This window comes from Myotis daubentonii, chromosome 15 (genome assembly GCF_963259705.1).
Source record: "Myotis daubentonii chromosome 15, mMyoDau2.1, whole genome shotgun sequence".
NCBI classification, from domain to species: Eukaryota; Metazoa; Chordata; class Mammalia; order Chiroptera; family Vespertilionidae; genus Myotis; species Myotis daubentonii.
Genome location: NC_081854.1, coordinates 5,695,859 through 5,710,231, shown reverse-complemented (window position 1 = coordinate 5,710,231; position 14,373 = coordinate 5,695,859). Strand labels below are relative to the sequence as shown.

Below are 14,373 nucleotides of genomic sequence, written 5' to 3'. Positions count from 1 at the left end.
CTTGTGTTTGGTATTCGCTGGCATGCCGGGAGCCGGTCCATCCTTGCTGTTTCAAGGGACCTGGCATATATGGCATACTTTTCTTAATATGTTTGCTCACCTTCTTGGCGCTGTGTTTTAACCAAAGTCACCTCTCCGAGAAAGGTTGAATCCCCAGGTAGGGATTTTCCCCTGAAGTTAGGGAGGGAATAAAACCCCTCAACTAAGTGCCAGGCGGGTAATTAATCCCTTTAACTACGAACAATCATGCTTAAACTACATAATCTTTCCTCCCTGGAATGGAGATAAGAAACGCCCTAACCTTTGTAATAGAGATTGATAGGATTGAATCAACTGGTATAAATACAGTTGTAACAAGACAGAATTTAGAACACAGAACTCAGGAGACAGAATTAAGAAGACAGAACCTACACGGAGCCTAGAGACAGAAGAACTTCGCTGGCGAGAGCATGCCAGAGGATCCTGGACCGGGACTGGCCTCGGAGCCTAGAGACAGAGCCTAGCGGGAGAACATGGCAAGGGATCCTGGACTGAACCTGACTACAGAGATTGGCAGTAGAACCTGACTGGAACCTGGACACTGAACCTGACTGGAGAGCCTGGACAGAACCTGGCTGGAGAACCTAGCGAGGGAACATGGCTACAGAACCTCGCTGGAGATCCGAAGCAGAACCTCTCTGGAGATCCGGGCTAGAGATCCTGGCTAGGTTGCTGATCAACTGAACACTGTCCCCGTGTCATTCCTTCTTCGCCGACTCCGTCTACGCCTTTGGGAACCCCTGGACCCGCTGGGGCTAGACCCCGGCACTGGCACCCTGCCCCGGGGGCAAAAGGACCCCCTCCCTCTCTTGGGCCAGTGAGAAGCTGACCTGTCCACACTGACGTCTGAAAACCACCCCACCCCGGTGGAAAATCCCTGCCGGACAAACGGCTCCCGGACAATGGCCAAACCGCAGGACAGACCGCAGGTTTCACCTGACCCTGGAAAGCCACGACTGCCACCAGTTTCGGCCAGCAACGATTGCCTCAGAAAAGTATAAAACCTTGCCCCTGCCCAGGTTGGGCGCGGCTTCTCCAGCTCCCCTCTCTGAGCCGGTGAACCCGCCCCTGTACTCCCAATAAAGCCTGTTTAATCTGGTCTCTGTTTGGACTCATGGTTTTTCCTTGGGGCGGCGTAAAACCTAAGATTTGGTGCTGAAACCCGGGAGTGGGTCTCGGACTCGGAAGATCCTCCCCCCCGGTCTCCTCTTACAACCTGGGAAGCAGTGGGCAGCGGCAGCTCGCCCGGGCTAACTCCCAGACTCTGAGGTACCGGGGTCCGAGTCGATTGGCCGGTCCGGCTCACTTCCCCGGTTTGCCGCCCCGGACCTCGGCCTGGACTTCTCCGGACTCCATCTCCAGTAAGTCACACGGGAAACCTCCCTCCCTTTCCTTCCTGCTCTCCGAGATCCGTCTGGGGCCTCTCATCCTAAGTCGCGGCCGTGCCGAGAGAACTCCTCCGCTCTCAGAGGGCCACTGTCCGGTCTCTTTGAGGACAAAGGAGATGTCCTTGGTCCTCTTCAGACCCCAACCCAGAACCGGGACTCTGTACCAATCGGTGGGACGCCTCCCTTGGTGCTTTGTCTCTAATCTCAGGGAGCGGGAAACCCTTCAACTATGGGAGTCTCAGAGTCCAGGCCGGATCCTAAGACACCTCTAGGGTGTCTCCTTAAAAATTTTTCCAAATTGGGGTACACGCAGACACTCAAGGCCAAACGCTTAATTTCTCTCTCACAACAACAATGGCCTCAATATCCTCTAGATAACCAGTCCCGCTGGCCCCCAACTGGAACCTTTGACTTTAATGTTCTAACAGACTTGGATAATTACTGCCAGCGCACGGGCAAAGATTCTGAGGTCCTCTATGTCCAGGGTTTTTGGGACATACGTTCCCGCCCTGACCTCTGTTCTCCCTGCTCAACCCATCAGATACTCCTAGCCAGCAGCAACCCTCCTCTTCCCACTGCTCTTCCTTCTCCCAAAAATCCCGACTCACCCGCCGCCCCACCTCCCCCAAAGACCTCTGATTCAACTGATAACCCTGACCTCATTGACCTCCTCTCTTCTCCTCCTCCTTACCGTCCCCCTGACCGAGCCATTCATCCCCTGACTTCTCCTGCTGTCCCCGAAACCCCCTCTTGTCCCTTCTCCTCCCCCGGAATCCCCGGCTCAGGAACCCGAACCTCAACCGTCCTCACTCTCCTCTCCGGTTGCCTCTCATACCAGCTCACACTCTTTAACCCCGGCCCCTCTTTGCCCCCTCCGCGAGGTAGCGGGGGCCGAAGGTCTGGTCCAGGTTCATGTCCCATTCTCACTCCAAGATCTCTCCCAAATTGAGAGACGCCTAGGATCGTTCTCGGCTGATCCGACCTCATATATAAAAGAATTTCGATACTTAACTCAGACATATGATTTAACCTGGCATGATGTACATGTAATCCTTTCATCCTCCCTCACCCCCGATGAGCGAGAACGTGTCATCGCCGCGGCTCGACACCAGGCTGACCAGGACCATGAAGTAGATCGGAACTCGAAGGCAGCTTTCTCTCCGAGGTTTGCAGCGGTTGCTGGGACTCTGTGAGGCAAAGCCCCTAGGGACGGAACTGAAAGCAGCCATAACTGCTCCCTCCGGCCTGCCCTGTAGATCCCCGGGGACCCGCCCCGCCTAAGCCCTGCGCAGAGCCATTTGCCGGATAGCCTCAGGCAAACGCTAGATTAGCACCGCCCTAGAGATCCAGCACAGAACCGCTCCCACTGCAGACACAGCATACACTCATAGCCAGTTAGCCTGGAGGTCAAATCACCCCCGGTATTGCCGACAACAATCAAGGCTTAACTACAACAAGACTGTGCACAAAGACCATTAGGGGGTGCACCAAGAAAGCATAAAAAATGCAGAGACAAAGAAACAGGACAAAACTGTCAATGGAGGCTATTGAGTTCAGAACCACACTTTTAAGGTCTCTTAAGAACTGCCCGGGTCTTCCCGGAGTCAGGTTGCTTGGGAATGCAGCCCAAAGCAGGTGGTAAACTCCATCTAAGGCTTAAAAAAAAAAAGAAAAAAGAAAAAAAGAAAAGATTACGACCTAACATTGTCAAAGCTGAAGTATTAACAGGATCTGCGGAGGGAGAGGCTGTTCTGATTCCAAGAATTAATCTGTCCCCATCTGACACTGGCCTGCCATTTAAATTGATTCAACGATGGTTTTCCGTGATGCCAGCATTTGTGATGACTATTAATAAATCACAAGGACAAACTCTAGACAGAGTAGGCATGTTCCTACCTGAACCCGTTTTTGCCCATGGTCAGTTATATGTTGCTTTCTCTAGAGATTGAAGAGCATGTGATGTTACAGTTAAAGTTCTAAGTATTTCATCACGAAGGAAATAAGTCAAGCACTCTGAAAGCGTTTTCATTCTTATTATGGTGTACAGGGAAATATTAGAATAAGTTTAATCATTTTATCAGTCATTGTTTGCATCACTGTTGTTTTTATATCATGTTTTTGTTGTTTTCATATAATGTTTTTGTCATTTTTAAATTAGGCCTCTGTTGTTATATCCTTTTGTTACTGTTTATCTATGCAAAAAAGTAAAATCAGTTAAGGTTTATTTTTTAAAAACAACATTACTTATTAGCATACCATAGAACTCGGCTATTGGTTGAGTCACTCCATTCTTAGGGAGACATGCTCATAGACACTGTTTTCTGTTTTTAGACATATTTTCTTATTGATTTTTTTTTATTTTATTGATTTTTTTACAGAGAGAAGGGGAGAGAGATAGAGAGCCAGAAACATCGATGAGAGAGAAACATCGATCAGCTGACTCCTGTACACCCCCCACCAGGGATGTGCCCGCAACCCAGATACATGCCCTTGACCGGAATCGAACCTGGGACCCTATCCATTGAGCCAAACCGGTTTCGGCTCTTATTGATTTTGAAGAGGGAGAGGGAGAATCATTGATCACACCTCCTGCATGCACACTACTGGGGATTCAGCCCCAAACCCAGTGCCCTTGGCCGGAATCCAATCAGGGACCCTTTAGTTCGCAGACTGACGCTCAATCCACTGTTCCAAACCGGCTACGGATAGGTTTATTTTTTATTTTTAAAGAATAGTTTATTAATTTTTAGAGGGAGAAAGGAGGGAGAGAAACATTGATGGAAGAGTGCCATATTGGCCAGTGACCTCCTGCACACTCATTTCTGTGGATCTAGCCCACAACACAGGCACATATCCCCACTGGCAATCAAATCCACAACCCTGTGCTGAACAAGATGGACAAGTACTGAGCCACACCGGCCCTGGTGGTATATTCCATTTAGATCACAATTTGCTAATCTCAGTAAATTTAAACATTCATCTACTCAAAAACCCCAGACTATGCACTGAAATTTTGACAAAAGTAAATAACACTTATATACATACTAGAGGCCTGGTGCACAAAAATTTATGCACTTGGGGGAAGGGGGGGGTCCCTCATCCTGGCCTTGCCCTCTCGCAGTCTGAGACTCCTCGGGAGATAACGCCCTGCTGGCTTAGGCCTGCTCCCGGGTGGCAGAGGGCAGGGCCAATCCCTAGGTGCAGCCCCTGGTCGGGCTCAGAGCAAGGCCGATTGGGGAGTTGGGGCGCGGCCCTCCGTCATGCACAGAGCGGGGCGGATTGGGAGGTTGCGATGCCACCCTCAGTCACGCTCAGGGTAGGGCCGATTGGGGGGTTGGGGCACTGCTCCCTGTCACACTAAAGGCAGGGTCGATGGGGAGGTTGTGGCGCCACCCCCTATCACACATAGAGCAGGGCCGATCAGGGGGTTGGGGCGCTACCCCGTCAAGCTGATCTCGGTGCCGGGAGGCCTCTTGGCTCCGTTGATCCAAGTGCTGGGAAGCCTCGCAGCTCCGCTGATCACGGTGCTGGGAGGAATATTACCCTTTTACTATATAGGATAGAGGCCTGGTGCATGGGTGGGGCTGGCTGGTTTGCCCTGAAGCGTGTCCTGGATCAGGGTGGGGGTCCCCACTGCGGTGCCTGGCCAGCCTGGGTGAGGGGATGATGGCTGTTTGCAGCTTGTCACACACCCTTCAGGGTGGGGGTCCACACTGGGGTGCCTGGCTAGTCTGGGTGAGGGGCTGAGGGCTGAAGCTCCCAACTGCTCCTTTTTTTCTTTTTTATTCTGGGCCAGCTTTAGCTCTGGCTCCAGCTCTGAGGCCTCTGCTGCTGAAAGCAGGTATCTGGTTTGTTTGGATTCTATAATCAAAACAATGTATAACTCCAGCTCTGAGATCCCGACTCGCTGAAAGCAGGTTTCTGGGGTTTTGTTTAGCTTCTATATTTGTTACAATGTTTCAAACTGCAGGCTCAGAGGCTGGCAAGGCAGGCGGGGAACGTTGGTTTCCTCCGACATGGAAGCAAGCAAGCCTCATGTTAGTTTCAAGTTGCCTGGCTGACAGCAGCCATCTTGGCTGGCAGTTAATTTGCATATTGCCCTGATTAGCCAATGGGAAGGGTACGGTCGTATGCTAATTACCATGTTTCTCTTTTATTAGATAGGACAAGGAATTATACAGAAATGTTTGTACTACCTTTATTAGAAATGACCAAGTATTTATTAAAGTGGGCAAACTGATGGTGATATATCAATGACAACAATATCAGAAAAAAACGATGAGTTACTAGTGTAACTTTAATAAAACTTCAAGTTTGTATGAAACATAAACTAAAGCAGAAAAATAAAGTTCTCTATGAAAATGGAATGTAAATCCATGGAAACTAGGAAAGCTGTGAAGAACAGGGACAGATTAAAAGAGGTCATTATGCAATTACACAGAGACAGATATGGTCAGCATTATGACTATAATGATGGTTTCAGTTTCATGCACATGTCAAGATTTATGAAACACTATACTTAACACATGTAATTTACTCATTATAGTTATTAAAAATGGTTCAATAGTATTCTGGAAGAACAGGTTTGGCAACTCTATATTCAATACCAGTACTTATGACCTCTGGGTGAGAGTCTAATCTCAGTGACAGAAAATGTAATAAACAATGAAGAACTTTCACCCAAACTCACAAAAGCCACATTCCTAAGTAAAGACAGCCATTGTCTCCATCTTTCTTTTTCTTTTCTTTTATACTCTATTTTTGATTAAATTATTATTTCAATCTTTAATTTCTCCATCTTTCTTTTGATGCCAGCGCAACAATGGATCTGATGGGAACTTCTGACAAACTACAGGAGCCACAAAACATCTTGATTATAATCAATGACAATGACTGCTCCACAGAAGATGCACATCCCTGGAGTCCCTCAGATCTGTGTACAAACAGCTCTTGTGGCCTTTTCCTAAAACAATTCCTGGATGCACAGTTAGGTGAGGACTATTCCACCTAAAAGGGGTGCAGTTTCATCCAACCACAATTAGGTCAGCGTTTCTGTAGTGAAAGGGTTTTCCCTGAATGCCATTGTCCTCAAACCAGTGACCATCACCCGTGATATTGTAGGCACAGGGCCCCCTGCAAGACCTGGGCAAGAGATTCACCTCACACGTATTGGCATCGCTTGCAAACAGGAAAAAAAATTCATGCTCCAAGACATACTTGAGGATGTCCTAGCTACACCCTCTTCAGAGTGATCTCTGTGTCTCAAAGCACCCATCTTCACATGAGAAGTAGAGTGTACACAGTGTTTCCTAGGAAGATATGGGCAGCAATGTAAATTTGCAAAAAACTGATGAGCTAATTTCTGAACCATACGGTTCCCCCAAGGGAAAAATGTTTGAGACCCCATAAAAGTGTTTCACCTCAACATGCTTGGAAAGCCCTGATCTCCTTATAAACTAACCGATAGAGTAAATAGAACACCCCAGATTAAAAAAGTCTTAAGAAAAAGCCTTCATTATTTTATAAACCAAAGAGACATGAGACTGGCAGTTCTTCCATTGATGACTTAGGCATGCAATAAACTCATCATTAGTATCTACGGAAAGTGTGTCGCTGAAAATGGCAGTTCTTCTGCAACATTATGTTTACTGGGGCCAACAGCAATGAGTCCTATGTGGCAACACAAGACAGGGAAACAAATAAGAACCAAGGGCTCAGGTATTCCTCATTTTCGCTGACAAATCAGACAACAGACATAGCTTCCCTGGCACAGGAGGATGGTGATTGATGCCATCTGTAGAGACCTTATAGGTGGTTCAGGTGAAATACCTTCAGCAACAGAAATGTGCAGTGACATAGATCTGGCAGGACATCTCTGTATGTTAGAACGTGCAACATAATTACATAGTGTTCCAACATAAAAACACACACATAGAACAGCCAAAACACTTATGGGAACTTTACAAAAGATAGGTGATTAAATGTATAGGATATAATTCAGAAAAATGAGGATTAACAAATTTTCTTGTACTATTGTTAACTTCTAACTAAGAAACTACATTTCCTACACATCTAAGAAATTTCTCACATTTGTACTCCAGTGGAGAGCAAATTTAGAAATTTGGCTGAGAGATACCTCATATTAATTGCACTCATAAGGGCTTTCTCCATTGTGAACTCTCTGATGATATTGGAGACCACTGATACTTTTAAAACATTTCCCACATTCACTGCATTTATAAGGCTTTTCTCCCGTATGAACTCTCTGATGATAACGAAGTTTATTGCTCTGGGCAAAAGATTTTCCACATTCACTGCATTGATAAGGCTTTTCTCCAGTGTGAATACGCTGATGACAATGAAGGTCACGAGTAGTGGTAAAAGATTTTCCACATTCATTGCATTTGTAAGGCTTTTCTCCAGAGTGAACTCTCTGATGATATTGGAGACTACTGCTATATGTAAAAGATTTTCCACATTCACTGCATTGATAAGGCTTTTCTCCAGAGTGAACTCTCTGATGATATTGGAGACTACTGCTATGTGGAAAAGATTTTCCACATTCACTACATTTATAAGGCTTTTCTTCAGTGTGAACTCTCTGATGACTACGAAGCAAGGTGCTAGTGGTAAAAGATTTTGTACATTCACTGCATCGATAAGGCCTCTCTCCAGTGTGCACTCTCTGATGACAACAAAGATTAGTCCTAGTGGTGTAAGATTTCCCACATTCACTGCATTTATAAGGCTTTTCTCTTGTATGAACTCTCTGATGACAATAAAGGGCATTGTTCCGTGCAAAAGATTTTCCACATTCACTGCATTTATAAGGCTTTTCTCCTGTATGAACTCTCTGATGATAACGAAGGGAATCACTGCGTGCAAAAGATTTCCCACATTCAGTGCATTTATAAGGCTTTTCTCCTGTGTGAACTCTCTGATGAAAATGAAGGGTAGTGCTCTGGGTAAAAGATTTTCCACATTCACTGCATTGATAAGGCTTTTCTCCTGTATGAACTCTCTGATGATAACGAAGGCTAGTTTTTAGGTTAAAAGATTTCCCACATTCACTGCATTTATAAGGCTTTTCTCCTGTATGAACTCTCTGATGATCACCAAGGGCATTGCTCCATGCAAAAGATTTTCCACATTCACTGCATTTATAAGGCTTTTCTCCAGTGTGAACTCTCTGATGATAACGAAGGGTATTGCTCCGTGCAAAAGATTTTCCACATTCACTGCATTTATAAGGCTTTTCTCCTGTATGAACCCTCTGATGATAACGAAGGCCACTGCTCCGTGCAAAAGTTTTCCCACATTCACTGCATTCATAAGGCTTTTCTCCAGTGTGACCTCTCTGTTGATTATGAAAGCTAGAAAATTTGGTAAAAAATTTTCCACATTCAGAGGACCCAAAACCCCAACTTCCAAGATGGACACCTTTTTCCTGAATAACAGTGTGGGTGCAACTAATGTCTCTCTTACATTCTTTTCTATTGTAATACTTTTTTCTCCTTTGAAACGTCATCCCACACGTGGAAACTGCAGTTGGACTGTCCCTGGTCTGAATAGCCTTCAGGTGCAGATGTCCTGACCCCATAAGGACACCCTGCCCAACCTCCCCGCATGAGAAATGATTCTGGGACACATTGAAATTGCAGCTGTTTGCAAGTGAGATCCCCTCCACACCTCTAATGAAAGTCTTCTCTGTCACATGCTGCTGTTGAAATTTTGCACAGAAATAAAATCGTTTATCACATGACCCACACCTCAATATTATCGGTCTGTGTTGTGTTCCCTGCAGCTCCATCACATGGAAAATGTTTCCCAAGACGAGCCCACAACTCTCACAGGGGTGGCTCTTCCGGGATGACAAGGCTAACTTGGGATTCCTTGCCTGTGACACTCTTACTGAAACCTTCTGTTCAGTCGTTGCCTCCATAATTTCTGCTCCACAGCAGCAACCTGTTCAAAAGGAAATGTAGGTAAAGTGTATGTTGACCGGATAAAAACATAGTATCTTCACCACAATTGTTTATGTCACAACTGGACATGATTCCATACAATGATTTTCAAGATAAGTAAGTTAGCTACTCAGGAAATGGCTGTTATATATAACATGGCCCAAAAGGTCACTGAATGGTCAAACTCTCACCAAGGGAGAACAGAAGCATAGGCTGCCACAAAAAGAAGAGAGGCTGTGTCTGCTCGTTATTACTCCACAAATAGCTTCCTTTAGGACCTTTCATGCTGGCGATATGAGTCTGTGTGAAATACTTTCAATGTGCTCAAACCCATAAAATATCAATCATAGGAAAGTGTGTGATGTTCAGCGTCAATATAATACGTGTGCACTCTAAAGTCTGCAGGCATGCAACAACACTGGAGTGCAGTAAAGCCGAGATGTGGGATAGAGGTAGAGGTGCAAAGTTTAGAGAGGTTCAGGTTATCCATGGGCTGGGAATCCAAGTAGAATGATCACTATTAAAACTGAGTCATAGGCAAAGTTTCAACCTTAAGCAAGAAGAAGTAGAATTGGGTGCGGAGTGGGCAATGGTAACAAAACATTTTTGTTGGTGAACAAAATGGCTTCCTAGTTATGAACGCAAAAGAGCCCAGGTATGAAAACCGCCCACACAGTCCTTCACCAAGGCAAGACTGCCTCTGGGTCTATCCTGTCATTGATAAACTCATGTTTCTCCTGTGATGCACAAAAGATTTTGCCTCTTAAATCCAAGTTGAGTCACAGCATGAGATAAATGATGCAAATCTTTTTTTTTCTTCAATGCATTTTATTGATTTTTTTAGAGAGGAAGGGAGAGTTATAGAGAGTTAGAAACATCGATGAAAGAGAAACATCAATCAGCTGCCTCCCGCACACCCTCTACTGGGGGTGTGCCCACAATCAAGGTACATGCCCTTGACCGGAATCGAACCTGGGACCCTTGAGTCTGTAGGCCAATGCCCTATCCACTGAGCCAAACCAGTTAGGGCATAATGCAAATCTTAAAAGAAAAACTAAAATGAGGTATGGTCAGCACTGTGGTAGAACAACAAACCACAAATGAGATCACAGGAAAAAGACCTATGTGAGTGACATCAGCAAGATGGCAGAATCAGAGAAAGAGAATCTTTCCCCATCCCAGAGTAAGTAGACAGCTAACCATGAAAAAAAAATCCCACAGGGAACGGGGAAAAGAGTACCATGAAGACAAACAGTAATACAGAATACCAAATAAGGACAACTGCATAGAAAGGATGACAGGAAACTGGGGGAGCAAACACATTTGAAGATATCTAAGTTCAAAAAAACGGTTAATAACTAACTAACTAAGGAAATAAGTAAATAAAGGAAGGAAGGAAGCAAGGGTCAGCCTTAGCTGGTTTGCTCAGTGGATAGAGTGTCAACGTGCGGACTGAAAGGTCCAAGGTTCTATTCCACTCAAGGGCACATACCCAGTTTTTTGTGGGTTCAGTCCCTGTAGTGGGCATGCAGGAGGGAGCTGATCAGTGACACTTTTTCATCATTAATGTTTCTCTCTCTCTCCCCCCACTTCCTCTCAGAAATTAATAAAAGTGTATTTTTTTAAAAAGAGGGTCAGCCCTAGCCAGTTGGGCTTAGTCACCAGTGGGGGGTCGTGCAGGAGCCAGCTGATCAATGCCTCTCTCATCATTGATGTTTTTTTCTCTCTCTTCCTCTAGGAAATAAAAAATACACATATTTGCACATCAAATCGATGTACATAGTCTCATGTGGTCCTTCCGTAAAATCTAGAACTCCAGGGATTGCTTCTTTTCTTTGGGCCTATTCTGAGTAACTGCAGTGCTTTCTTAGGGAAATGACAGGGCAAAGCTATTTTTCTTTTGGCTTTGGGCTGTATTTGTGCACTAAATCTTTATTCTAAAGAAATAAATGGAAACATTTCTCTAATTTTTTTTAAATGAGAATTTTCATTTACATCTATATTAAAATCTTAATGAGAAAAAAATAATAATAATTTAAAGAGTAAATAAATATACCTAGGCACTATGCTTCACTGATGACAGCACGGCCTTGTAAACTTGAGTTGTAAGCTTTGATTTCCAGTCAAATGTAGATACCTGGGTTGCAGGTCCGATCCCCACTCACAGTAGAGGCAACATGTGGGAGGCAGCCAATCGATGTTTTTCTTTCTCTCCCTCTGTCTCCCACTCTCTCTCTCTAAAAAAACAATCAGTGGAAAAAATATCCTCACTATTCGGGTGAAGATAAAAAAAAAAAAATGATGAATTAAAATCAGAAAAGTTACAGGATGCAAAATAAACATGCGACCATTAGTTCCATTTCTACAACCTAATAATAAATTCTTTGATGGAAAAATGAAGAATGTAATCAAATTTACTAAAGAATCAAAAACAGCCCTAATCGGTTTGGCTCAGTGGATAGAGCATCGGTCTGAGGACTAATTGTCCCAGGTTCCATTCCGGTCAAGGGCATGTACCTTGGATGTGGGCACATCCCCAGCAGGGGGTGTGCAAGAGGCAGCTGATTGATGTTTCTCTCTCATCAATGTTTCTATCTCTCTATCCCTCTCCCTTCCTCTCTGTAAAAGATCAATACAATATATTTTTTTAAAAAATAAAAAATAAAAATAAAAAAGAATCAAAACAATAAAACCCAAAGGAATAAATTCAACCAAAATGTGAAACATCTGTACAGGGACTACTATAAGACAGTGATGAAAGGAATGAAAGAAAACCCAAAGCGGTTGAAAGACAAGCTGTGTTCATGGATCAGAAAATGAAATATGGTGAAGATAGCTATAGTACACAAGGCAAACTACAGATTAAATGCAATCCCAATCAGTCCAATGGTATTTTACAAAGAAATGAACAGAAAATCTGGAAATGGAATCAAAAGACCTCCATTAACAAAAGCAATCTTTTTTAAAAAATACATTTTATTGATTTTTTTACAGAAAGGAAGGGAAAGGGATAGAGAGTTAGAAACATCCATAAGAGAGAAATATCCATCAGCTGCCTCCTGCACACTCCATACTGGGTATGTGCCCGCAACCAAGGTACATGCCCTTGACAAGAATCGAAGCTATGCCCCTTGAATCCACCAGCCGGGCCTCTATCAACTGAGGAAAACGAGCTAGGGCAGTAGTGGGCAAACTGCGGCTCGCGAGCCACATGCGGCTCTTTGGCCCCCTGAGTGTGGCTCTTCCACAAAATACTGGCTTCTGTTCATGGACCATGAAGTTTCAATTGCACCGTACATGCACACCTGCTCGTGGTATTTTATGGAAGAGCCACACTCAAGGGGCCAAACAGCCGCATGTGGCTCGCGAGCAGCAGTTTGCCGACCACTGGGCTAGGATAACAAAAGATATCTTGAGCAAGAAGAAAGCTGGTGGCATCACACTTCCTGACTTCAATTTATTACAAAGAGGAAGCAAGCAAACTGTGTTTCTGGAGAAACATGGACACATATCAACAGAGCAGAACAGCAAAAAAAAACAAAAAAAAACTCAGGCACATACTTTTAAGTAATCTTTGACAAAGCTGCATGCCACAGAAGAAGGGAAAGATAGTTTCTTCAGCGAATGGTGCTGGTATAAACGGACATTCACATGTAAAACAACAAAATTGGACAGCACTGATAAAATCTAAGCCAACCTGTATGACAGAATTAAATGTGAACCCTAAAACTTAAAACTCCTCAGGACAATATAGAGAAAAAGTTCTGAAGGTTTGTTTTGAACAGGATTTTCTGAATGCGACACCAAACACCACACAAAATAGAAAACATAAACAGTCCACAATGCAACAAATAAAGAAAATAGCATCTTCACTGAACAACAGCAATAAACAACATGGCCCTGACTGGTTTGGCTCAGTGGGTAGAGCGTCGGGCTGCGGACTGAAGGGTCCCGGGTTCGATTTCGGTCGGGGGCATGTGCCTTGGTTGTGGGCACATCCCCAGTAGGGGGGTGTGCGGGAGGCAGCTGATCGATGCTTCTCTCTCATCGATGTTTCTGACTCTCTGTGCCTCTCCCTTCTTCTCTGTGGAAAATCAATTTTATATATATATATCCTATACTAATAAAAGAGAAAAATGGTAATTGGCGTACGACCAATACCTTTTTCATTGGCTAATCAGTGAGATATGCAAATTAACTGCCAACTAAGATGGCAGTTAACCGCCAAAAAAGATGGCGGCTAATTTGCATATTGTAGGCAGGATGGTACAGCGCCATCAGAGAGCGGGTTGGGGGCGTGAGTGCCAGCAGTCGCCCGAGACCTGATCCCGCCAGTAGACCCGGACGAGGGCCAGCGAGGCGGTTACGGCGTCCGCCCGCACTCACGCCGCCAACCCGACGCCAACCCGCGAGAGTGGGTAGGGAGCGTGAGTGCCGGTGGTCGCCCGGGACCCGATCCGGCCCGCAGATGTGGACGCGAGCTGGCGGGGCGGCTGCGGCGTCCGCCCGCACTCAAGCCGCCAACCCGCGAGAGCAGGTTGGTGGCGTGAGTGCCAGTGGTCGCCCAGGACCCAATCCGGCTGGCAAACCGGGACGCGAGCCGGCGGGGCAGCTGTGGCATCTGCCTGCACTCACGCCCTCAACCCGGGAGAGTGGGTTGGGGGCGTGAGTGCCGGTGGTCGCCCGGGACCTGATCACGCGGGCCAGCAGGGCGACTCGCCCCCAACCCGCTCTCCCGCCCAACAGGGGACCCTCATTTCCCCCCATCACTGGTTCTGCGTCAGGCCTGGGCTGGGGTAAACGACTGAGGGCTCCCAGTATGTGAGAGGGGGCAGGCTGGGCTGAGGGACACTCCCCCCCACACACACACACACACCCAGTGCACGAATTTCGTGCACCGGGCCCCTAGTATATATATAATAAAAAAATGAATAAACAAACAACATGAAATGAAAGGCAATCTAGAGAACAGAAGAAAATAC

At 45.6% G+C, this 14,373-nt stretch overlaps 2 protein-coding genes across 3 annotated transcripts in view; one reads left to right on the top strand and one right to left on the bottom strand.

Annotated features, from left to right (window-relative positions):
- Window positions 1–14,373, top strand: part of LOC132216086 (zinc finger protein 883-like) — a 681,654-nt gene that overhangs the window by 150,566 nt on the left and 516,715 nt on the right. The window lies entirely within an intron of this gene.
- The window catches only part of LOC132216082 (zinc finger protein 883-like), a 157,609-nt gene that overhangs the window by 46,775 nt on the left and 96,461 nt on the right, over window positions 1–14,373 (bottom strand). Inside the window, exon 3 of one of the 2 annotated variants that reach the window (XR_009448698.1) lies at window positions 6,570–9,392. Coding sequence is in view for 1 of the 2 variants with exons in the window: in XM_059665142.1 (XP_059521125.1) it covers window positions 7,570–9,392 (1,823 nt within the window). In the remaining variant the exon portion in view is untranslated. Of the gene's footprint in view, window positions 1–5,701; window positions 9,393–14,373 lie in introns of those variants that run through there. The other variant, XM_059665142.1, reaches the window with a different exon arrangement.